The following is a 25,411-nucleotide window of genomic DNA, read 5'->3' on the forward strand; positions in this document are numbered from 1 at the left end:
TTATAAATATAAATGAAATTAAAATTATCGACACTTATACAATTTTCAGTTTTTTATTTATCTTTGGAATTTTTATTACTAAGTTTCGTATCGTGAGACAACCTGAATTGTTTCACTGTGAAAACTATTATCAGTACCTCACAGGAATTTAATTATATTCATATACAGTGCAAATAAACAGTTGAAGAAGTACCATGATATGTGCGGATTTTAAAAATAGCCTGTTCTTTATTAAATTGTGTTTAAATGTACCGTGATATGTGCGGATTTTAAAAATAACCTGTTTTTTATTAAATTGTGTTTAAATGTACCGTGATATGTGGGAATTTTAAAATAACCTGTTATTTATTAAATTATTTTTAAATGCACTCTTTCACCCAGTGTCATCACGCATATTAGGAATTTACATTAAACTAGTTTTCACGTTTTTAAAGGCGAGAATGAAATCTATAACTAAAGTTATCGATATTCCAAAGTGAAACTGTGTTAACAGTAAGTTAAATAAGACCACAACAACAAGAGGATTTGAGGAAATTTATGCAAAATATGAATAAATCAAAATTTATCAATGATGTCAAGAAAAGGTTGCACAAGTTACTTCTTCTTGAGACAAAAATAAATTTGATAAATATATAAAGATAAGTGAGTTATGTGACCAATCATTTCTCTCGCGACTTAAAACAAGAAGAGCAGGTAGAGGTCGCTAAAAAATTAATGATTGTTAACTTTGCTGGTACTATATATATAATGTTCAGACTGTGCTAAAACGCTTGAGGATGAATTTAATAGATGTTAAAAGACTAGTCTCATTATTCGAGAAACAAGTGTAGTTTCCTCTGTGTTTCTAGATATGTCTATCCATTTCTCGATATGTCGTAATAAAGCAATTAATGACGAATCACTGGTTACACTAGGCCTAACCTCGCGATAGAGTTGGATATATTTTACGAAATCTTAACGTTTAACTGGAATAAAGATAAATGTATTCCTTTTCTGTGTCATGTAAGGTATCTCAAGATGTTCAAAGTGTATGAAAAAACTAAAATAGCATTTTGTGCACTGTGCTTCTGAAAATGTCAAAAGTAAAATATGTATGGCTGAAATGTCCAGGATTAATATACTGAGGACATTAGACCTGAAGAGTAGGAAACCTACTACACTAGAAAAGTTTTTGTCATCTTTCTGTATAATATTCAGAAGAATCACCCACATATAATTTTGTTGTTGTTGATGTAGGTGTCGGAAGTATCCCGAATAAAATATTTAATAAGATAACAAATTATGTCACTAGTGAAGTTCAAAACATACAGAAGGCATTTTAACACCCAGGAAATCTATAGTAATTGGCATATCACAAAGAAAGGTGTTTGTTTTTGAATTTCGCTCGAAGCTACAAAGAAGGAAAACCTTCTAGAACGAGCTTTTTTTTTTCTGGAAGACACACATGAATCCTGTCGAAGCTATTTTAGTTGAGAAATGTTTTTCTTCTTCTGCTCTACTTTCGTGAATATTTAACACCATGGTTATCATCAATAACTTTTAAGGGTTTAAAATCTCCTGTCTGACATCATTATAAATCACAATGAACAGAACTACACGTGTTTCTGCACTCTAATGGTATTTTTAGCTACTGATTCGACATACTTGCCTACTGCACGTAGTTTCTGGGAATAGCACGTACTAAAATGTAGTGAAAAAGTGACAATTTCTGAACTGTACAAACATGTTTTCTGTGTTTAGTGAAATAACGTAAAATTTGCAAAAGAAATATTTCGGTTGGTCCTCGAAAACAACTTACACGACCAGAACTATAGTCAGTAAGCATCAGACAGTAGTAACGAATATTTCAAAAATTCTTATTGCACGTCTGCTAAATAATTACCTTGTAATACACGTTACCTCCTTCCCCAGTAGCAAAGCGGTATGTCTACGGATTTCCAATGCTAAAAATCGAGTTTCGATACACGTGAGGGGAAGAGCATAGCGAGCGCAGTGTGCAGCTTTGTGGTTAACTTCATGTAACAGCAACATTAATGCATGTTTTTGAATATTATTAAGTTGTTTTATTGCATGTTTATTTTTAGATTAGTCTTCATTATTAATGTTCATCGTTATCAGAACTCTCTTCTCACTTTTTCTTCGCAATATTTTCACACAATAAGACAAACTGCTTTAAACTCCGAATTACGTACTTACGTTACGCTATACATGTAAACTATGTTTATCTTGTTTGTTTCCCTGTTGAGCACAAAGCTACTAAATAGGCTATCTGTATTCTGATTATCCCAAGTAAAGAAACCGAAATTTTAATGTTATAAACCCTCGGAGTTTACGCTAAAGCCTCAGTTGTTTACCATAATCTATTTTGTTTGTTTCTTTTAGGGCAAAGCCACATTGAACTAACTGCTGTGTCATCCGCGCTGAGTCGAACCCGAGATTTAGCGATGTAAGCCTGTCTGTAGACTTACGGCTGCCTCACAGAAAGGTAGCGGTTAATTTATCGGTAATATATATAAGTCATATATATATATATATATTAATCAGTTCATGAATTTGTTGGTTTGAAGTTAAGCACAAAGCTATCCGTATATGAAATGTTACTATATTATCAATCTCGCATAGAGAAGTCACGAAAACAAGTTGAACGAAAAAGCTAATTAGTGAAATGTTATAAAAAGGTCAAAAAATAAATAATTTTCAAGGAAAATTCTCTTAATTTCAATTCCTTTATTATTTTAACCTGTTTAAGACTTATAAAAAAGTATACGTTTTATCTCTTTCTCCAACCAACTTGGAAGGGAAAAAAGTAACCACAATTGATGACGTTAGTTTGTTTATTTTTCCAAATTTTGTAGGGGTCAAGGGTTAGGTGTGATTTGGTAATTAAGAGTGTTTGAAAGGTAAAACGGAGGGTTATGTTCCATGGTCCGTTGTCACAAAAACACAGTCTGAACTTTTAAGATTGTAGGTGAAGATCAAATCCCTCTATTTGGTGAGACGAGAGTTGATGGTGGGTATTTTGACTATTTTCTCTCACCTATCATTTTATAACAAAGGACGATCTTTTGAATATAACAGCACAAAATGAACAGTATAGACTTTTCATTACCATATCAACACAATATCTGTTTTGAGCTGTTAAAGTTCCCATAGAAATGTCGTAGGTATTAAATATTCTTGTTCTTCAGAATTATGTTTGATAGGAGATCTATACGGTACCCACTTTAAGTATCGAAACATGGGATTTCCTGATATGAGCTTTCAGACTTACCGCCGAGCGTAGCCTGGTGGTTAAGGCACTCGACTCATAACCCGAGGGTCACGGGTTCAAATACCCTGCACACCAAACATGCTCGCCCTTTCAGCAGTTGGGGCATTTTAATGTGACGGTTAATCCCACTATTCGTTGGTAAAATAGTAACCCAAGAGTTGGCAGTGGGTGGTGATGATTAGCTGCCTTCCCTCTAGTCTTACTTTGCTAAATTAGGAAAGGCTAGCGCAGATAACCCTCGTGTAGTTTTGCGCGAAATTCAAAACACATAAACAAACAAGCTTCTTAAAAGTTATATTTCAAATGTACTTTTATTTTGTCAATAATTTGTTAATTGATTTAGAATATATAGTAACGCAGTAACGCATTATACAATAAGATATGCAATGAAATACAATAAACTTTTGAAAATCTCTCAAGCTGATAGCGTTTTAGTGCAAAAGAAAGGATTCATTTTCAAGAAATACTGTTTCTGCTTATTAGAGGGCGCCACAACTCTTACTTATCTCAGTTTGTAAAATGCGTATAAATTGATGTTTACACCCTAGACAACACCATAAAATTCACTTCAAACACGGCCCCGCATGGCCAGATAGTTAGGACGCTCGACTCGTAAACTGACGGTCACGGGTTCGAATCCCCGTCATACCAAACATGCTCGCCCTTTCAGTCGTGGGGGCGTTGTAATGTGTTACGATCAATCCCACTATTCGTTGTTAAAAGAGTAGCCCAAGAGTTGGCGGTGGGTGGTGCTGCCTTCCATCTAGTTTTACACTACTAAATTAGGGACGGCTAGCACAGTTAAATATAATTTACTACATTTGTTTCTTGAGTAAAACTAAAACTTTTATCAGGTTGCAGTTCTACTAATTCATGTTCATATTTACTTTCTATTGGAATATGTTACTTTAAAAAAAAAAGTGTTGTTTGGAATTTTGGCGATCGCACATTAAATATTGCCTTGATATATATAATTTACCATCGTCCACTTCTATGAATAAATTAGTTAATAACACTTTATTCTATATAATAATTATTAGTTAGTTTATGTCCTACGTTTCGACTGATAGTCTGCTGTCATTTTAAAGCAGTGTCGAAAGAGTAGGACTGTTTTCTGTGTTGATAGAGACCAAGATATGATCCATGAAACGGAAACCCTACTAAACTGTAACCAATATTCAAAAACCGAAACACAATATGATAACAGTTAACGCTTGCCAAATCAGCCAACAGTCAAACAGAGAGGCAAAACGTCATTTAAAACAATGTTTAAGAATGTGGACTACAGTATAACGGAAAAACAAAGAAAAAACGGTAACATGATAACTGCGTACTTTGATTGACGGTTTCAGTTGAAACTTAATGATTTATTCTACTCTCACTGACGGTTATTGTTTGAATAACTTATAATGTGTAGCATAATTTATTTTATAGGTTGGGTTTTTGCTTTTTCTCATTACACTTTTGTGAAAGCTTCCAAAAGTTTCCTAATTCATCTAATTTAATAAGCTAAACAAGCGGGAATCTTCAATAGCCTCGGAAATTAAAATCTTTTTAGGCAGGAATAAAGTAAATTACTTAACAAGACCTTTCTTTTTCTTTCTTATTGGCTATATTTTTGTGCAACAGCGACACCAAGCGTGGGACGCGCGTGTATCCGATTCACTTTTATTACTCATCAGGATCTCTACCAGTCTACCTACCTTCAAACTGAAATTATTTTGGGTAGGATTAGAGTAAATTAATCTATGAGACCTTGGACGTAATCAAATAGGTTAAACTGAAGGGTTTGACCTCCTGAGTCGAAAACTGTAATTAGATCTCGAATCGGTCAAGAGATAACGAAGCTGTGATGTAAACATTTGTACTTGAAAAAGTCAGAGCCATTTTATGGGCTGATATGCCAAGGCTAAAAGAGTTTCTCCCTAGTCTTTAGTTTACCCTTTATGCTAATCTTGAAGTACATTTTATTTCTTCCTTCGTGTCATCAATTAAAATATTTTCTTTGAATTCTTAAACCATTTAAACTCATAAAAAACCTAGATGTTCAAGAAAACAACCATGGAGAGGAAATTATACTGTAACCATGGGCAAAGAGAACGAAAAAATTAAGTTTTAAATCAGTGGCGGCGCCAGCACTGAAAACGGAGAGAACCAAAATTTGGAAGCAAAACAAGACATCTTTTACTCACGTGTAATTTTAAACACACTCATTATTCTCTCCAAATTTTAGTGTGCTAAATTACGTTAAGCCAATATTAAATTTCAAAAAGGTCTTTGTGTTGAGTTTTGAAGTCCCGCAGTACTCATAGATCTTAGAAAGCATCAGAAGTGTTTGACCATATCTAGCTTTAAAAGTGAATTAGTGAATATTGGCCAAAAGCATGAAGTTGAAGAGTCACCAACCGAAACTGTCCCTTTCTTCAACTTTAAGCTTTTGTTCGGTAACTTAGTAACGAGTCTGTTGACAATGTGGTTAAGATCAAGGAAAGAAAATGTCTTCTGTAGTCGCTACTCACTGTTAGACTCTTCAGCCTCTTATCTGCCATATTGGTTCTAAGATAATTTTTTATCAGTTTTAGTTGTGCTAACTGGTAAAGTTATTGATATCTTTTAACCTTGTAAAATTCAGTGAAAGCCATAAATGAAGGTTTGAGATGTTGTACAAACTCTTCAGCTTCTCCAGATGACGCATCTGAGCACCCAATCCTTCTATTGGGTTGTCTAATTTTCAGTCTATAATAGGCTGCAAGAAATTTCCTAGTCTCAATATCAAGGAATTTTTCAGAATTGAAATTGATTCCCGACAAAGAGCAGAACGTTTGGAGATTTCTTCCACTGAATCGTTTATTTAGTTATCCAAGAAAGATTTCAGTAGTTGGTAATTAGATGGCTTATTTCATATTAATCGAACGTTTGGAGATTCCTCTCCCCCACTGAAACGTTTATTTAGTTTTCCAATAAGACTATCAATGGTTGGAAAACAGGATGACTCGTTTCATACAAGATGAATCTCGTATGGCGTCCCGCTTTCTAAGTGTGGTTAGAACTATAAAGTCGTCCGTGTTTGAGAGTATGAAGCTTTATAACTAACGCCGACAGCAAGATTTCAAGTCCTTTTTGTCACAAGAATGTGGAGCATGATGTGCAGGTTTCTCGTCACACTGGAGCTTTGATTATTATAGGAAACTCTTAACCAAATCTGCTGCTTTTAAATAATGTAACTTGGATCTTTGCAGCGTATCTGATGGTTCTTTGGTTTCACATATGATGTCATTCAGAGACAGCATACAATACATGAATGTCTGGTTGAGTTGCGCCAAATGGATCGGGAATTTGATGCGCAATCTCGATTGCTGTCACCTATGTCAACGTACTTCAGAAATGTAATAGAACAATTGCACTGACAGCACGCATCTAGCAAGCCCACTGCGCTTCCGATATTTAAAAATTCTACAGGCTTTTCGTTTGGCTGCATGTCTTTCCTTTTGAAAAACAGTTAGTTCACTGTGTGTGTGAACATTAGAACCACCATAAAAAGTGTAGCAAGTGTGAAGAGTTGAAAAAAGGTAAGTTACCATGGTAAGATATTTTACCCTTTCTACGATGACCAAATTAAAAGGATGATCAAGACAATGAATGCAGATGGCTTGAGGTAAGATTTCTCTTATATTCTGTTGAATCTCAGAGCACTTGCCGCTCATGATGGCAGTGTCATAATGCCTTTGATCAGTAAGGGTTTGTGACATCAAGTCTGTTGTCCTTTAACTTTCCAGAATATATTTGGTCAACGATTTTGAAACGACTTCAAAACCAAGAAAGTTTTCATAAACTTGTGAATTATTTAAGTACCGAAGTACCATGCTCATCTGCTCTTTTCTGATAGGTCGCTAGTTTCATCGACTAAAACCTGAACTTCTCTTATTTCGTCCAAAATTATGTCACTGAGGATATCCAAAATGGCATCTTGTACACTGTGGCGCGTATATTCGGTAATTTTAGGTCCTTCACACAGTTGTTCATTTAGGAAAAGTCTTTAAGAAGTTTAATATTTCAAAAAAAGTTTCCTTTATTTCCTGCTGTGTCTTCTTGACGATGACCCCTCTTGAACTATTCTTTGGACAGCCGTAAGTCTCGACGTCTCTATAAGTATTTTAATGTATTCCCTATTTTTTCCGCAAACAGCCGGTGAGCTTTACTTTAACGTGATTACAACTGTTTTCTCAGACAGCTTTGATTCGAAGTAAGCATTCTATTTGTAGGCATTGTTCAAATGTGCATCAGACTGCTTGTGTTTGAGAAGTGTATTGTTTTTTTTTTTTGGAAATTGACCTTACACTTTTCCATGTATGGAACTCTTCGGACACCAGAGGTTGCTTGTCTTGATATTTAGCACCTGTAGTAAAATGATGACAGACAAAACAGTTAACCATGTCATTAGATGTGGAATATTCAAGTCGAGGACATACTTTATATCATTCAGATGTAAACGTTCATCCATCAGTCTTCGAAAAGTGAATCTTCATGTACGACTATTTCATTTTTACTCCTTCAGAGCTTCTTGCTTGGTCCACTTGTCTCATTGATAGATTTACCTTTCTGAGAATCTTGTGATTTACGCAGGTTTTTAAAAAAATTCTGATGTCCAAATTCCCAATAGTAAGATTTGATATGTCTACACGTGTACGAACAACACCAACTTCAAGTAACGATTAACAATAGTAAAACGTTTTGTTTAAACATATTATTCGCGACATCTTGACCTAGAAACTTGAATAACCACCTCGCAACAAGTGCTTAGGCGGAAAGGCGAGCGCTGAAGATAGCTGTGTACACAACAAGTGTGTGCTTGTCATAACTGCTTACCGCCAAAACTCGTTTGAAGAAATTATTTGTCTGAGAAGAGCAGACCTAAGTCTGTTGTTAACCCTTTTGAAGGGATAATTATAATATTGTTATTGCTCATACAAAGCATATTATTTATACCTTTCCATTTTAATTACTTACAGAATTATCAAATGGAAAATCAGACCCCTCTTGCCACACCCACCTGTCAGTCTTCCCTTTCAGAACTCACTAATAGCTTTCTCCGATATTAAGCCATTAGAAAACCAAGGATTCTGCCTTTGAACTAGCGTATTATTTTACTTTCTTTCTTTTTTTCTCAATAGACAATGCGTAGTTTCAGTTTCACTTTTGTTTCGACGGAAATCATATCGACCAGCTTTGTCTAATTTCAACGACGTTTTCGTTGTTAGAAAGGCAAAAAAAATTGTAATAATTATGGAACATATTCTGCATTTTTCATGTTATTGTTCTGTGCTCTTTCGTGCGTTAGTTAAGTAAATATATAATTATTTAGTGCAGTAGTGCCATTAGTATAAAAAGTAGGGTTAAAGGAACTGGCTATAATTATAGCATATATCTGGTTGACTTCTAGCATATAAAAAAAACAACAACCCGTAAAACCGTAGTGCGTGTGTGAACGTGTTCTTTTATTATACATATTATATATGCCCTATGTATAAAGAATTATATTTGTCCTCCTTGCCTTCTGTAGCGCCGCACAGTTTGAAACTAGTTGAAAAATGTCACTAGTGGAAGACCTGGGTTAAACCAACAACTACGACGGAGTTAAAAAATACTCTTCCCTATTTAGGAAAAAATACTGTGTGAAGGACCTAAAATTACCGAATATACGCGCCACAGTGTACAAGATGCCATTTTTGATATCCTCAGTGACATAATTTTGAACGAGAAACATCAAAAAATAACTTGGAAAAACATATTCTAGGATATATTTTCAGTAAAACCACACACAACACAGAAAATATACCGGAACGTAAAAAAAACAAAAAAACACCTGAACATATAACATCTAAAAATACAGTTCATATTAGGAAGAGGTAACAAACTCTTATACCTAGAAATAATGGTAACTAACAGACATAGCTCATGTACGCCAAGAGTTTACAGAAAATTCAAAAATACTGGTAAGTACTAAGCCAACAGTCAAACAACTCCAACAGTGTTAAGACAGGTGTCACAGACAACTTAGTTTATAAAGGTGAACATGAGCTACTAAAAAAGTACATCACTCACCTTTCCTTGAAAATGGATACCTGAAACACTTGATGAGGAAGGTACTTCAAGTTACAGAGCTGTGTTTTCCTATATCAGAGGTGTTAAAGGATTTCCACTGTACCTTGGAAATGTTTATGTTTAATTTATTTTAAGAATATAAGAAACCACTCTTCCTGTATCTTTAATTGTTTCTATGACAAATAACCTTATTGTTTAGAAATATGTCCTGTCGCTGTATGCGTGTTGAACATAAAAACACTATTCACCAACTCACTAGGTGAATGTTTACCTTGTTTCACCTAAACATCAAGATCTAAGTCTTTCTTCTCACAGGTGAGATTCCTCATTAGGATGTAAAATATTAGACCCTTGTTCATTTCGAAACTAATTTTGCTCTTCGTTCTTGTATCATTAGTGCAACAATAGTCAGATTGTTAGTGCAACTATTAAAAACGCCTGGCATGAAATGAATTATTAAGATGTTATATGTATTATATAGATCATCAGTTTATTCTACCAGCTTACAATATATCAACCATGCTTGTAATGATTTGATGTGAATTTTACCATGAACTTGCCATCTCTATATAATTAAAAATAGTATGTGATTTTTAAATTCTTGTGGGTTTTTTATTTTTGTGCTAGAGATGTTTGGTGAACATTACGCTAAGTAGAATAGGTTTAACCATATGGTCGTTAAGACACCTCGCATAGCCGTTATATTCGTTCAGAACCCTATATACGTACTGAGTGTCACGTGTGAATATTGTAGGTAGATCATTTAACTGTTTTAATTACTTTAGGTACACAGCAATGCCTTTACAATATATAAGCCTTATACATTCATATATAAAATAACACTTGAAAAGAAACAAATGATTCGTTAATGAAGCACGAGTTCCTTCTCAGTTGCAATTATTACTATAACCCAAATTACTTCTAAAATTTTTCACGTGCTCATAACTAACTTTTAGGGCCCGGCATGGCCAGGTGGTTAAGGAGCTCGACTCGTAATCTAAGGTTCGCGGGTTCGAATCTCCATCACACCAAGCATGCTCGCCCTTTCAGCCGTGGGGGCGTTATAATGTGACGGTCAATTTCACTATTCGTTGGTGAAAGAGTAACCCAAGAGTTGGCGGTGGGTGGTGACGACTAGCTGCCTTCTCTCTCGTCTTACGCTACTAAATTAGGGACGGCTAGCGCAGATAGGCCTCGAGTAGCTTTGCGCGAAATTAAAAAAAAAACAGAAAATACAAAAAAACACAACTCTTTAACACAGGGGTGTGCAACATTTTTCGTCGGTGGGCCATATAACCAACTTCATCAATCAAGCGGGGCCACTTAAAATACAAGCTTATTCGTGTACATGCACAATAAATTAAAAAAAATTCTCAAAATGCAAGCAATAATATTTTATATTTTTGCATGAGTGATCATTTTAGTGCGACACTTGAAATTTAGAGTCCTTGCAGAGCTTGTCAATATCAGCTTTGACAGAAGTGGTTGCCACTCTTAACTGACTGGTCAAATGTTCATCAGTCAGCTGACTTCTACATTTGGTTTTGATGAGCTTCATTTTGGAGAAAAATTGCTCACAGCAGTAGGTGCTACCAAAAAGGGAGGCAATTCTTTGTGCATGACGGGACAAATTGGTTAATTTTTCACGTACACAGAGTTTGTAAAAGTCTAGCAAACTGTTTTCAGAGAATTTCCTTTTAGTGTCCATGTCAGCCTGCAGTTCAATGAGTTCCATTTGGCAATCATCAGGACTGTCTTCCACTGCCAAATCAAAAGGTTGAGCGAACAATTTCAATCTAATTTCAGTTTGTCTGAAATCTGGAAATCTGTTTGCAAACTCATCACGCAGCTTTTGTACACTGGTTCCATATTTGGTGCAATCCAGATTAGGAAATTCCAGTTTCCTGGTTGCAAGACATGTAAAATGGGTCAATATGGCTCTTCTCAACTGAACCTGGAAAAGTTCCAATTTCTTCTCAAAAGCACAAATATGCTCAAACAACTTATTCACAAGTTGACTTTTCCCTTGTAGTTTTAAGTTTAAATCAGACAGATGCTGTGTAATGTCTGTGAGGAATGCTAAGTCATTCAGCCAGTTCTCATTGCTCAAGAAGTCCACATTCTGACGTTTGCTCTCCATGAAGAACTTAATCTCCTCTCGCAGATTCCAGAATCTCTTCAAAGTAGCAGCTCTACTAAGCCAACGTACAGCAGAGAAGTACAAAACATCTGAATACTCACTGTCCAGCTCATCTAAAAAGTTTTAAATTGTCGATGATTTAATCCTCGTGTTCGAATATAATTTACGCATTGGACGACATTTTTCATGACTTCTGCAAAATTCAGAACTTTGGTGCACAAGCTCTCTTGGTGAATAATGCAATGGCTTACAACTACGTCTTGTGCTCCAATTGCAGTTAGAAATTTCTTGGTGAATCCATTTGTCCTACCTGTCATGGAAGGAGCACCATCTGTTGTAACACCACATAATTTATAAGGATTCAGTTCAAACTTTTCTACAACCTTAAGCACTTGTTCACAAATATCCTGTCCTGTGGTTGTGGAGGAAAGGCTTGCCATATCTAAAAACTCTTCGAAAACATCAAAGCCTGCAGTAACAGCTCTGATGAAAATGACAAGTTGGGATGTGTCATTGATATCAGTGCTTTCATCCAAAGCCAGACTGAAAGCTTCACACGAATTCAATCTCTCTTTCAAAGTTTCTTTGATGTCCTCTGAAAGATCTTTTGTCCTGCGTGAGACAGTAAAGCGGGAAAGGCTAGTTTGCTCCACCAAATATTTTTTCTCTGGACATGCATATTCTGTGAATATTGTTAAACAATTTTGAATAAATTCTCCATCACTGAAAGGCTTTCCCTTTTCTGCCATACATTCACAAAGCTTAAAACTCAGTTTTGTCACCAGTTCTGAATTTTTCTTGAAAGTGGTAAAACACCTTGTTGCTTTTCAATGGATGTTTTAAATGTTCAATTTTGTCCTTTCGTGCCTGACCAACAATTTCATCAAACTGGGAGGAGTGCTTAGTTGCGTAATGTCGCTTAATATTGTACTCTTTCATGACTGCAATTGTAGTTTGACAGACGAGGCAGACAACACCTTGATTATGTGGGACAACAAGGTATTTTGTGCACCATTCACTGTTGAATAACCTTCCCTCATCATCAACTTTTCGTTTCTTAACTGCTGACATTTTACTAGCCCTGAAATCAAAACAAAAATTATTCTCACGAAAATAGCAAAGTAGAAAAAAACATAGAATTTATTTGCACATGGAACCTCTTATGGACAGAAACACATGTTTCTAAATTGGCATCCCGATCATAGCCTTCCGGTACTTAAATTAATTGAGAATAGCAAAATACAGTGTGACCTCGCCTATTCGCGGTTCGCCATTCGCGGCCCCGCATATTCGCGGGTTATGCGCGAACTGCGTTTTTGTAGGTCACAGAGACTGAAAGGGCTTTTCGAGGAGATTTCTGTTGTATTTACTCAATTAAGTCGTTTTTATCAATTGTCGTCTTCACCAAACAAGATTGGACTGCTATTGGCTGACTGCCTCAGCTTCCCCAACAACGCAAACGGCAAAGCACAGCCCGGTAACGCACGGTACAATTTAGTGAAATACATGACAGTATGCAATATTGCAACATTATTACTGCATCAATGAGTATAAGTATCATTAGTGTTTGGGAAGCATTTCATATAGTATATAATCGCATACATATACGTTTTAAAACTGCGTCCAATATTCGCGGTTTTCGCTATTCGCGGGAGGGTAAAGAACGTAACCCCCGCGAATAACGAGGTCACACTGTACATAGAATCAGATGCATCTGAAAGCAAAAATTTTAATAAATTCAGTAAAGTCACAACAATATGCTAAATAATAATCAATTTACCTTCAATCTCTTGTAGTAACTGTAAAAGGTAATAAAATTTTCACCAATAATGAATGACGGACAGCAGAGGTTAGGGAAAATTGTCGCCAGCGGGCGAAGGCGAGGTTCAGGACATGACGTTGAGTCGTAGACAATAGTGCTAGTGCACGTCACCTATTCATGCCCTAAGGAGGCCGACCAATCGAATTCGGCCTGCTCCTCTCTAGCAAAGATAATTTTAGAAGTTTGTCGAGTCGAAGCCTGGGAATCCCGTAGGATCGATGCTTTTAAAAATATTCCATTTGCGTTGGATTACAGATCAGGCCACATGGCTAGATTACAACAACTAGGGCCACACTAAATGGCTTGGCGGGCCGGGTTGTGGCCCGCGGGCCGATTGTTGCACACCCCTGCTTTAACACGTTAATAATTTTCTTATATTATCGTAAACTTTAATAGCCTTGGAAATTTCTAAATTGGGGTATTTAACTCTCTACTAAGCAAGTCTTTATTATAAATAATAGTGTTGCAAGGTTTAATTACCCTATTGTTGATTTTTCTATCGTCACGCCAGGCCACACCTCTTTTTAAAGAAAGAACGGCTGACCAGGTATAAATGTTATAATAATATGAGAATATTTAGACGTGTGCGCATGCGCAAAAGAATTAACTATGTATTCCATGACGAACAGTCTTGAAGGTTTTTCACCGCAACCTTCGGTTAACCTGTTTGTTGATGTTTTAAAATTCCTTTTTTGCTTTCCCTGTCTTTGATTTACATCGTGGCTGTGACAATGACACTAGTGAACACACAGAAAACAGAGTTCGGCTCTGGAGTTCTGATTTCCAAGAGGACAATACGATATCCTGAAGAAGAGAATAGAAAAACTTGTAATTTAGATCAGAATATCAAACCTATTCACTTTGCGGGTCAGATTTACAAATAACTGACATGTTTACGGTTCATGTTATCCTAACAACTATTTCTCTTTTCTAACGTAATAACTCATTAAATCCGAAGTCCGAAGATACAGCTTTTGAGTGGATTGTTCACTTTTGTTGAATGTTTTACGACGTTTCGACCACTCTTGTGGTCATCACCAGGTAACTGTGTGTTTTTCGGGAAATACTGCACGTACATTTTGTTCCAGTTTAGAAAACACCTAAAAGTTAAATAAAAATAAATAATCCTCTCCAGAATTCTAACTTTGGGCATTTATTTTAAGTGTATAGAGGATTTCCTTTCCTCACAACAATATTTCTTTGTTGAACGTCACAGTCTTGGCTAGATTCCTGAAATAAGCAATTCACAGTGTCTAACAGTGCGATCATAAGCACGAAGTTCAGAGAAAGTTAAAAATCTGTGAGAGTTTATAAGCTGTGTTAAATATTCAAGTACTTCACGCTGTATGCGAGCAAACACAAAACAAAGTAAAAATTTAAACAATGACTATTGGCTAGTGTTCTGAATATTTACAGTTATAAACATACCTCGTTAAAATAAAAAATATGACTCACTGTGTATATCAACATTACACACAAGCACATAAAAACAATATATATACAAAAGATTGTGTATAATACTACTATTAATAGATCTGGTAAATTGTTCATGATGTTTCTTTTGCTCTTAAACGTTTTTGTGTTGTTGTCGTTTTTTTACGATCGCAGCGCCCCTAAAGAAATTAAATCTGAAACATTAATTTTTTCCATATTACAACTTTTAATTAAATCCACTTCAACAATGATCTGAAATAGAATGTGCTAAATATTGATATCTATGCTTATGGACTTAAGACTGTCATCCTGTGAAATCCTCAGATTCATTGACTTCCCTAAAACTAAACCACAGGTAGAAGCCAGACGACATCTTCTTTTAACTGAGGCGAATGCATTTTTACTGAAAAGGTTTAGAGATGAAGTTGATTGATATTCTTATGAGTGATGCATGTAGAAGTTCTGAAAGTTTCATAGTATTCTTCTCAAGTTGTATTTGAAGATGTTGTTTCAGTTTTCAGTTCTAAGTTGTTCCAGGCTGAGAAGACATAACATTATATAGAATAGTCAGTACAGCTCGTTTGTTTGAATTTCGCGCAAAGCTACACAAGGGCTATCTGCTCTAGCCGTCCCTAATTTAGCAGCGTAAGATTAGAGGGAAGGCAGCTAGTCGTCACCACCCATCGCCAACTCTTGCGCTACTCTTTTACCAACGAATAGTGAGATTAACCGTCACATTATAACGCCCCTACGGCTGAAAGGGCGAGCATGTTTGGTGTGACGGGGATTCGAATCTGCGACCCTCAGATTAGGAGTCGAATGCCTTAACCCACCTGTCCGTGCCGGGCCAGTTAGTACGGTCACTACTCTTCAGGACGCAAATGCCACCCATGTGGCAGAGGGACACTCTTAGTATCAGAAAGAGAGGGGAATGTCCGTCGGGCAATAGGGTGTGATGACCTGATTTTGTAGTAGAAAATACCATTGTTGTTATCTATAACGTATGTCATGAGAAACCTAGTAGATCAACTTTCTGTATTAAGATCTAAGTTTGAAGTATATGGAAATTTAAAAATATGTATCTGGTAATTAAGGGGGATGAGTAAGAAACATACGTTAAGTCTTACGTATCCGCCCCTCCCTCTAACCAAAACTCCTGGCCCATCATGGCCAGGTGGTTGAGGCATTCGATTCGTAATCTGAGGGCCGCGGGTTTGAATCCCCGTCACACCAAACATGCTCGCCCTTACAGCCGTGGAGGCGTTATAATGTTACGATCAATCCCACTATTTGTTGGTAAAACAGTAGCCCAAGAGTTGGCGGTGGGAGGTGATGACTAGCTGCCTTCCCTCTAGTCTTACACTACTAAATTAGGGACGGCTGGCACAGACAGCCCTCGTGTAGCTTTGCGCGAAATTCAAAACGAACAAACAAACGCCAGTAAAGTTTCCAGTTATCTTTTCTGTAAAAAATATGGGAAAACGATGACAATATATATTATATAAATAAATACCATGTCCCCGATTCTGTTTATATCTAGATGTAGCTACATATCATAATCACCATAGTTACAAATCTAAGTTTCTGTTGTTGTTTTGATCAAACCAATGAATGATATGCTGAAGATAAAAGAAAAATAGAAATCAGAAAACAGCATAATATTGTCAAAATCATGATAAATAAAAAGCTGATTTTATCCAGTGAAATGTGTCGTACCTTCTTTATTTTTGATAATCTTAATCATATTATGATATATTCTGATCTCTAGTTTAAGAAAGTTTCAAGAAATGTAATATGATAAAAACATTACTAATTTAATTACTTTATAAATGTCCTGTAATAATTCTATGAACTTTTAAGCGAAAATAAATAGGAATAATTAACAATATGTCAACCACACTATAACTGCCATATCGAGGGTCAACAAAGCCTTTCTGCCAACACCAGGGATTACCATATCGAGTAGCCCAAGAGTTGGCGGTGGGTGGTGATGACTAGCTGCCTTTCCTCTAGTATTACACTGCAAAATTAGGGACGGCTATCGTAGATATCCCTCATATAGCTTTGTGCGAAATTCAAAAACAAACAAACAAAACAAAAGAAACTCCCCTCTCTTAATTAAAATCTCGAAGAAACCACAAGAAATGGAGTTCTCAGGGCAGAGGAATATCAGGTCTATGAACCACTTTAAGGTAATCATGAGGCGAAAGGACAAAGTCATAGAGGACGACATCGGTAAAATGTAGTCAGTATTTAGATTAGGCAAAGACAATACTAGGGTAACAAACAAACAAGCAAAGAAACGACGTCGAGAGGGTTATAACAAACACTGTAGTATTCTAGGTTTTATTTATGCCATCAATTGGTTTAATAGGCTATAATTATAATGTGAACTGAATTAAGTCCGTTATGACACAACATTTGAGTGAGGATTAATAACACGATATTATACGTTTGTTTTTATTTCAAATTATATGTATCATTACTGTTTTTAGTTGAATGAAATCTACTATTATTCAGAAGAATTGGCCAATCAGCAAGCTAGTCATCATGGTCCCGAAGCGAGTCAACGAGAGGAAACTATATTAGCAATTATGTGAAATTACGAGTGAAAGTGAAGGAAGATACATGATAACAATTCTGCCATATCGAATGCCAAGAGAACCATTTATCCAATACCACGACTCGTTTCTCCGGCGGAGATAAGTCAAACATAGCAGCAATTGGGTTGAGATGCTATTTACAAGCTTTTTTTTTTTAGTTTAGAAACTTAACACCTGGTTATTTTAAGAAGAACTCGCCATAACAGAGGTTTATTCTTACTGACACATTGTATGAGTTGTTTTTGGACTATCTGCACATGGTATCACTCAATTTGATTTTTGTAATATAATTTGGAAGAGTTGTTCAGTGTGAAATTACTTTGCACCAGGGAAAGAAGTGTACTCTTTGCACTAGTAATTTTTTTTATTACTTGTTTTTGTACAGAAAGTATTAATGTGAGTAACTTTGGAAATGGACAGAAATCTTGTTTCTCGATGTAAACTAGCGTGTTATGGTTGAATCGAGTAGTTCTTCGTACGAAGTACAGTAATTTGACTTGATTCTAAAAATAATAACAAAAACTCTATACACGCAATAAGTAAACAGTTATTAACCTAGTTTGGTGAAAAACAATATCTCACACAACAGGTGGCGTTCCGTTCTAGACAGTGCTAGGCAAGAAAATGATGGACGTGCTCTAGATGGCCGGGTACAACACAGGCGGTGTCAGGTCTGTGTGAATCATTATCATATGAGATTATTCTCCTTGGATTCCACTCCTATCATTAATCTAGTTATGTTCCGAATAAATTAAAAGTGAAAACTGAATATTTGCAGTGAAATCCCCATAACAGATAATATACATCAAAGTAAAGACATACTTACTTTTGTTGTTCATATACAGAAATAGTTCAGAAACCGAATATCGTATCAGTTGCATTTACATGTAAGAAAATAATGTTTTAATCTCATTAAATGAAATCAAGTCAAGAAAAAAAGGAAATCTTAGAAATAGATTATGCTACACATTCTAAGTTATTTAAACAATACCTGTCGATGATAGATTATAGTAATCACTTTGACATTAGTTTCTGAGTGTTATTTGTTTGAACTCACGATTCAAACTGATGAATAAAAGTACAATTAATTGGTAATGAACATGAAATAACTATTCATAATATGTTACTTGTACATTTTTATAGCTAGATACTACCACGTTCTAGTGTTTGGTATTCTGTAAATAAATTAGACTCTAATTTTTAATTAATTTGTCCTTCGTTAACTCTGTTGGTTAGAATGTTTAATATATATGTGAGTATATTATTTTATCATACATTCATTACGCAAATTATTTTTAGCCTAATATATGAATCTTAGACAGATATAAATCTCCTTTGCTGGCTGAGCATCGTGCTATACTATTGGGATTACGGCCGAAAATATCGTTAACAGAAAAGATATCCAACTGATCAAACAATTTTTTCTAATCTTTATGAGTAAGAACGTGAGAAAAGCATTTGTAATTACCTGGTTGATTGTTTTAAAAATGGGGCCCCATATGGCCAAGTGTGTTAAAGTGTTCCACTCGTAATCCGAGGGTCACGGGTTGGAATCCCGGTCGCACCAAACATGCTCGACCTTTCAGCCGTGGGGGTGTTATAATGTGATGGTCACTCCCACTATTCGTTGGTATAAGAGTAGCCCAAGAGTTGGCGGTGGGTGGTGATGACTAACTGCCTTCCCTTTAGTCTTACACTGCCAAATTAGGGACGGCTAGCGCAGATAGCCCTCGAGTAGCTTTGCGCGAAATTCAAAAAAAAATTTTTTTGAATTAACATACTTATTTAATTTTTATTCATATTGGTAGCTTGCTTTGATAAGGTTAATTTTAATTAAATACCATGGAAATATTCTAGGTTTAGAGATAACACTAGAACATAACATTTGACTTTTTCCTAATAAAGCTATAATGTACTCTTAACAAAATAGATGTAACTCAGTAATAATATAGCTCACTTATGAAGACACATGATACCTAAGGTTAAAATTTTTGCATTGGCGCACCTGTCACGAGCCAATTGTATAAGAAAGGATGGGACACAATGTTATATCAAGATACTTGAACAATAATGTGTAATTTTTTCATAATTTTGTAAAAAAAGAGGTTATGTAATATATATAGATGATTTTGCAGTAAAGTTGAGGGATTATAATGCTAAAATATGAGGTTAGACCCCTGTGATGGTCTCAGCACAGACTACTCATTGTGCAGCTTTGCGCTTGCGCTGAAAATACTAGAAAATACTACACAAATATCTTCTTGGAATCTTTCTATACTTTTTTTCTGCAACAGTATAAAATCGCTAATTACGTCATTTTATTAATCACTTACACGGTGAAATTGACATAAGTATTTTATTAAGGCACAGCTTATATTAATTTATTATATTGAACAGAAACAGATTACATATAATGATATCCGGCTGAAATATTATTTTGAACTATTCTACCATGAGGTTTCAAGCTGAAGATAATTCTCATACTTCATTTGAGCTGAATCTGATACGATAGACTTACTTCAAATAAAGACAATTAAGGCACAGAGTACATTAACTTATTATATTGAGCAGAAACAGATTGCATATAATGAAATCCAGCTGAAATATTATTTTGAACTATTCTACCATGAGGTTTCAAGCTGAAGATAATTCGTAGACTTCATTTGAACTAAATCTGATAAGATAGACTTTATTCTAAGAACCGTGTTTATTTCAGGTTGAAAGAACGAGAAATATATAAATAATGTGTTCTGTTTAGTTAACAAGTCTGTTGCAGAGAAACTGTAATTTTTTTACGTAATTATAAAAAAAAAAAACAGAGAGAGAGAGAGGGGGGTTCTATAAAAGTTATAAATCCAATTTAGAAGACAGGTGTGGCTTCGTACGCTACCACAGTGAAGCCACCTTCGAGCTAAGTACGAAGTTCGCTCATTCAGGTCTAGGCGCGAAGGACGACGGCCTAGTTACATTTCTCCGAGACGTCTCCTTTCACTTTCTCGGTATCAAGGTACAAACCTTGCTTCGCTCTTACCATTCTCTCTATCTACATTCCTATTATTCTGTTTGTCTCTTCATGCGTGGAAAAAAAAAGTGAATGGGCCAAAGAGCCACGCCTCTCACGGTGCGCACATATATAAGACTGGGCCGTGAAAAGCCCCAAGCAAGCAACTTCTGTAATAGAACTTTAGTTCAAACATTTATCCAATTTCTCCTCCATCGCAATCATGAAGGCCGTGGTGAGTTTCATTTTGTGTCAAGATATAGAGAACTTTTGTGTATGATATAGTTACTAAACCAACGGATAACAAGCGACATTCTCGTGTTTTAATATGTCTTATACAATATCATTTTCATTGTCCATTGTAGTTTATGGGAGTTAAGACAGTAGCTTCGTCTCTTAGGAAATTCTATTATTACAAAGTATTTTAAGAACTTTAAGCCAGCTTTATAAGTAACTTTGTATTATATGTTTAGATGGGTTAATCTTATCTAAATAGGAAAAGTGTTCGTAGTAACATGTTTTCGTTGTATTTTTATCCAGTTTGCTTCTGTGCTCCTTCTGATGGTTGCTACTTCCGTCATGGCAGGCTATCTAGGTTACGGAGGAGGATATGGTGGTTATGGAGGATATGGGGGCTATGGCGGACGAGGATATGGTGGTTATGGAGGATATGGGGGCTATGGCGGACGAGGATACGGAGGCTATGGTGGTTATGGTGGACGTGGATACGGTGGCTATGGAGGTTATGGTGGACACGGGTATGGAGGATATGGTGGATATGGTGGACGCGGATACGGAGGTTATGGTGGACGCGGATACGGAGGATACGGTGGTTATGGAGGTTATGGTGGACGCGGCTATGGAGGATACGGCGGCTATGGAGGATATGGAGGCTTTGGCGGATACGGAGGTGGACGTGGCTATGGAGGCTATGGTGGTTATGGTTACCATTAGAAAAATATTATATATTTCCGGTATTAAAAAATACAAAACATATATTATGTTAAGATTGATATTAAATTTCAACTTTGTTACCCAGTTTTCTTTACAGTGGTTTTTCTTAACAGTTTTCTGCATGAAATGTAACATTGACTTTGTTCATAAAAGAAATGGAATCAGTTTCAAATACGATTCTAATGGTTTGAAAACTATAGGTGTAACTTCTCTTAAAAATATAGAAGTCATGGCACTCAAATGAAAAAGAAAAAAGACAAATAGACGGATATACATACATCCAGCGCTATAAATATAATATTGTGTTGGACTAACACTATATTTTCACGTGTTATATACACACATGCATATAATTTGTTCGCAATATTCAGTTTGTAAACTACGTGCTTTTCATCAATCTCTCAAGTTCTGCGTCCTAATCCGTTTAACTAACTTGTGAGACAAACATATAACACAACTGTAACTAATATTCACTATTAATCTGTTGCACTGGAGTCATTACACTTGCGGTAAATACTAATATTCATGAACGTTGTACCTGTGAGTATGGGCGTCAGCAGAAGATTTTCCAGGGGTGGATGACAATGTAGAGTGAAGTTGTACGTTGAATAAAAATATTCGTACACATATGCTGAATGAATAAAGAAAGAATTATGCTTCTCATTTCCCTTGGGGAGGGGAGTAAGTGCCCCCGTATACCCATGCCTGTAAAAAAACCAAAAAACAAACAGACAGTTTAAAGTAATCCTTTGATCTTTTTTCTCTTTGTTCGTTGTCAACAAACAGGGCAAGTATTTCTATACACTTTCAACAATTGTCTCAACAGAAATGTGCGCATTAAAAACTCAGTAAATATGTGTTTATAATACGATTTTGTTCATTGGTACGAAGGCGTCGCTAGGACCGTGTCCTGAATTCTAGATGGTGTTTTGGAAAAATTCAGAATAAGAAAGCATAATCGATATCGTACTGTTTGTTTGATGAATTTCGTGCAAAGCTACATGAGGGTTATCTGCGCTAGCCTTCCCTAATTTAGCAATGCAAGACTAAAGGGAAGGCAGCTAGTCATCACCACTTACCGCCAACTCTTGGGCTACTCTTTTACCGACGAATTGACCGTCATAACACTCCTACGGGAGCATGTTTGGTGTGACGGTGATTCGAACCTGCGACCCTAAGATTACGAGTCGAATGCCTTAATCACTTAGCCGTGCGGGCTAATATCACACTGAAACGCTGTGAAATTCCCGTGCCTATGTGTCCAGCCCTCGAATCTTGTAGCGCCTAGTGACGCTTCTACATTGGAAAGAAAAAAAAAAGTGTTGAGTCTTACGTTTCGTTTCAGAATAATTTAATTCAAAATTAAAATTATAAAAAAAACTATCACATAATAAGCATTGTTTCTCTACGACATAATACAGACTTACACTTTCGCTTCTACCTAATTACTAAAGGTCCTGTCCTCTGATAAAATTTTATTAAATATTTATCAAGAATTAATAGTGTATAATGTGCTAACTCTCAAGTTGTTCTTCCAGATAGTAAATATTCATGATTGAAGAGAAGTTTACAAATACACCAAAACTTTTACACACACACACAAATACACTTATTTGTTCATTAACGTAAAACCAATTTCTTGTATCCTTCCCTAGACACTGGCCCGGTGGTAAAAGCCCTCGACTTATAATCGGGGAGTCGCGGGTTCGAATCCTGGTCGCACAAAACATGCCCACCCTTTCAGCCGTGGGGGCGTTGTAATGTGACGGTTAATCCCACTCTTCGTTGGTAAAGAGTAGCCCAAGAGTTGGCGGTGGGTGGTGATGACTAGTTGCTTTCCCTCTAGTCTTACACTACTAAATTAGGGATGGCTAGGGCAGATAGCCCTCGAGTAGCTTTGCGCGAAATTAAAAAAAAAGATTCAAAATAAAACTTCCAAACAATTACAAATTTTATCTCTTGCCATAAACAGTTAGTAAGCCCTTGCATAAATCTCAGTTGCATTAATTTGAGTAAATAAAAGAATTAGGGTGAAGAACCAGAAGAAGAAAAACCCAGTTCCAAAAAAAAAAAACGTTCTTAAACTATACTTTTACTAACGAATACTGGGTTTGACTGATACAGTATAACGCCCACACTGCTGAAAGAGCAAGCATGTTTGGTGTGACGAGAACAAGAAGTCACAACCCTCAGACTACGAGTCGAATGCTTTAATCAACTGGCTATGCCAGGCCTAGCCTGAATGAAGCTTAGGTATTAGAATGCAATAATACTCGGTGAAAAATCTATAAGCGCTAATAAAAATAACTAAATTTAACATTCACACCGTACCTAAACAATCTAAATCACGACATTTGCATTAAACTAAACTTACAGTTGTGCATATCTAATAAAGTTTTATGTCAATCCTCCATTTTCGCAGATGCTTGCCATTATATGCTTCATAATTCTGACGAACTGATACAGATCGCTCCTGACAAAGTATTCAAAATATCACTTATATTTCAGAAAATCAATAAAACTAATCTGCTACACCTAACCCGAAAAATTAATGGTGTTAGTGTAACAGGTCGTATTGATACTCGGCCAGATTAGTCAATAATGAATGAAAATATATGGCTAAAATTAGGAAGAATGGCATAGCACTTCAGTTAAAAACTTGGAATATAGGTAATATGTATTTTGCAGATGGATTGACGAGCTGTTAATCACTGAGATACTTCGAAGCAAAGTAATAGTAACAAATAGCGTCGTGAACCAATGCTTTGTTGTCGTTAAAACTTTGTTCGTATCTTCTCGCATTCGATTAAGCCGTAATGAGCAAAATGAAGCTACCCTAAACTTTTTCAAAAGACATACGTGAGTTAAACATGTCACCTGGGAGGCATGACTACAACATGTTTACTGTTTTTTGTTTTTATTTATGTAAAACTTGTAACTGTTTGAAAGTTTTGTACTTGGATATCTGATATATTTTAATACATTGTTTTTGTTTAGCATTTTGTTAGAGTCTGTTTCAAGTTATTGTTGTTTTTGTCCTGATCTTTGGCACATTTTCCACGTATTCAAATTCTTCTAATTTTTTGTTTTTCTTTTGTTGTATTTATTGTAAATGTTTGTCTTAAAAAATAAGCATTAATATTTTCCTATTTAATATTATGTTTTCATTTCTGCTTATTTTAGGGCTTCTTGGTTCGAGAGTATTTATTTCACTGAACCGCAAGGAAATACTGTGGAAAGTGCTTGTATCTGCAGTTACAACTAAGTTGACGTACCATCTGTACTTCTGATACTATAGAACGTTTAGATGTTGCCAGCATTGCAGTATAAAACGCTTTCTAAAAACCAAACAGAATCAAATGTACCTGGATTTCTTATTAAACTTTGGAAATTAGTTGATGATCCTAGCTGCGATGACTTAATTACCTGGAGTGCGGTAAGCCTAAAGTATTAATTTTGCAAAATCACGAACTAGGCCTAGTAGTAGTCTTATTATTGATATTTTAAGTTTTGTTTTTAATGCCGAAAACCAGCGATATATTGAAAAACCTATTGTTTAAAAGTACAATTTGTTATTAAAACGTATTAATTGTCATTGTTATCATAACAATACTAGTAATACTAATATAGTACTTGTTTTCGTTGCCATGATATCACTACAACTAGCTGTGACTAACTTCCTGTTTGCACCCAGATCGTGCTTGTAGTTGTACTGTTGTAAAATTACCAGCAATACAAAGAATTATTAGTAGTTTAGTGTGTCGTAGCGGTAAATATTTTTGTCCGGATCATGTAAAGATTTAATTCTTAATAAAAATTAAGAACCTTTCGACTAATTTAGCTACTACTCTTTCAAGTGTATGTATGCCCCTTCCTATTTTGTTTCGTAAATTGGAGCATTTCTGTGTGAGGTTGGAAGTTTAAACCACCCTGAAGACTAGGTTATTAAAGTACAAACATCCTGAATTATACCACTCTAAAGGTTTATATCAATAATTAAATATTAAAAAGTATTTTAATTTTATTTTGTAAATAAACATAAATATATCACTGTAAGCTTATTAATCAAACTGTTAAAAATTTC

At 35.6% G+C, this 25,411-nt stretch overlaps 2 protein-coding genes across 4 annotated transcripts in view; both read left to right on the top strand.

The window, feature by feature from the left end:
• Nucleotides 1-20,373: 20,373 nt before the first annotated feature.
• LOC143250998 (uncharacterized) lies at nucleotides 20,374-21,412 on the top strand. The gene is made up of 2 exons (XM_076502268.1): nucleotides 20,374-20,608; nucleotides 20,914-21,412. Exons 1-2 carry the CDS (start codon nucleotides 20,597-20,599, stop codon nucleotides 21,325-21,327), a joined length of 426 nt encoding a protein of 141 aa, XP_076358383.1. The 5' UTR covers nucleotides 20,374-20,596; the 3' UTR covers nucleotides 21,328-21,412.
• A 3,116-nt stretch (nucleotides 21,413-24,528) lies between these two features.
• LOC143250999 (heat shock factor protein-like) overlaps nucleotides 24,529-25,411 on the top strand; it is a 29,801-nt gene continuing 28,918 nt past the window's right edge. For all 3 annotated transcript variants that reach the window (XM_076502269.1, XM_076502270.1, XM_076502271.1), the window contains exon 1: nucleotides 24,529-24,763. In XM_076502269.1, the coding sequence (XP_076358384.1) occupies nucleotides 24,635-24,763 (129 nt within the window). In that variant the 5' untranslated portion in view covers nucleotides 24,529-24,634. The remainder of the gene's footprint in view (nucleotides 24,764-25,411) is intronic.

Source organism: Tachypleus tridentatus, chromosome 5 (assembly GCF_004210375.1).
Source record: "Tachypleus tridentatus isolate NWPU-2018 chromosome 5, ASM421037v1, whole genome shotgun sequence".
Lineage (NCBI taxonomy): Eukaryota > Metazoa > Arthropoda > Merostomata > Xiphosura > Limulidae > Tachypleus > Tachypleus tridentatus.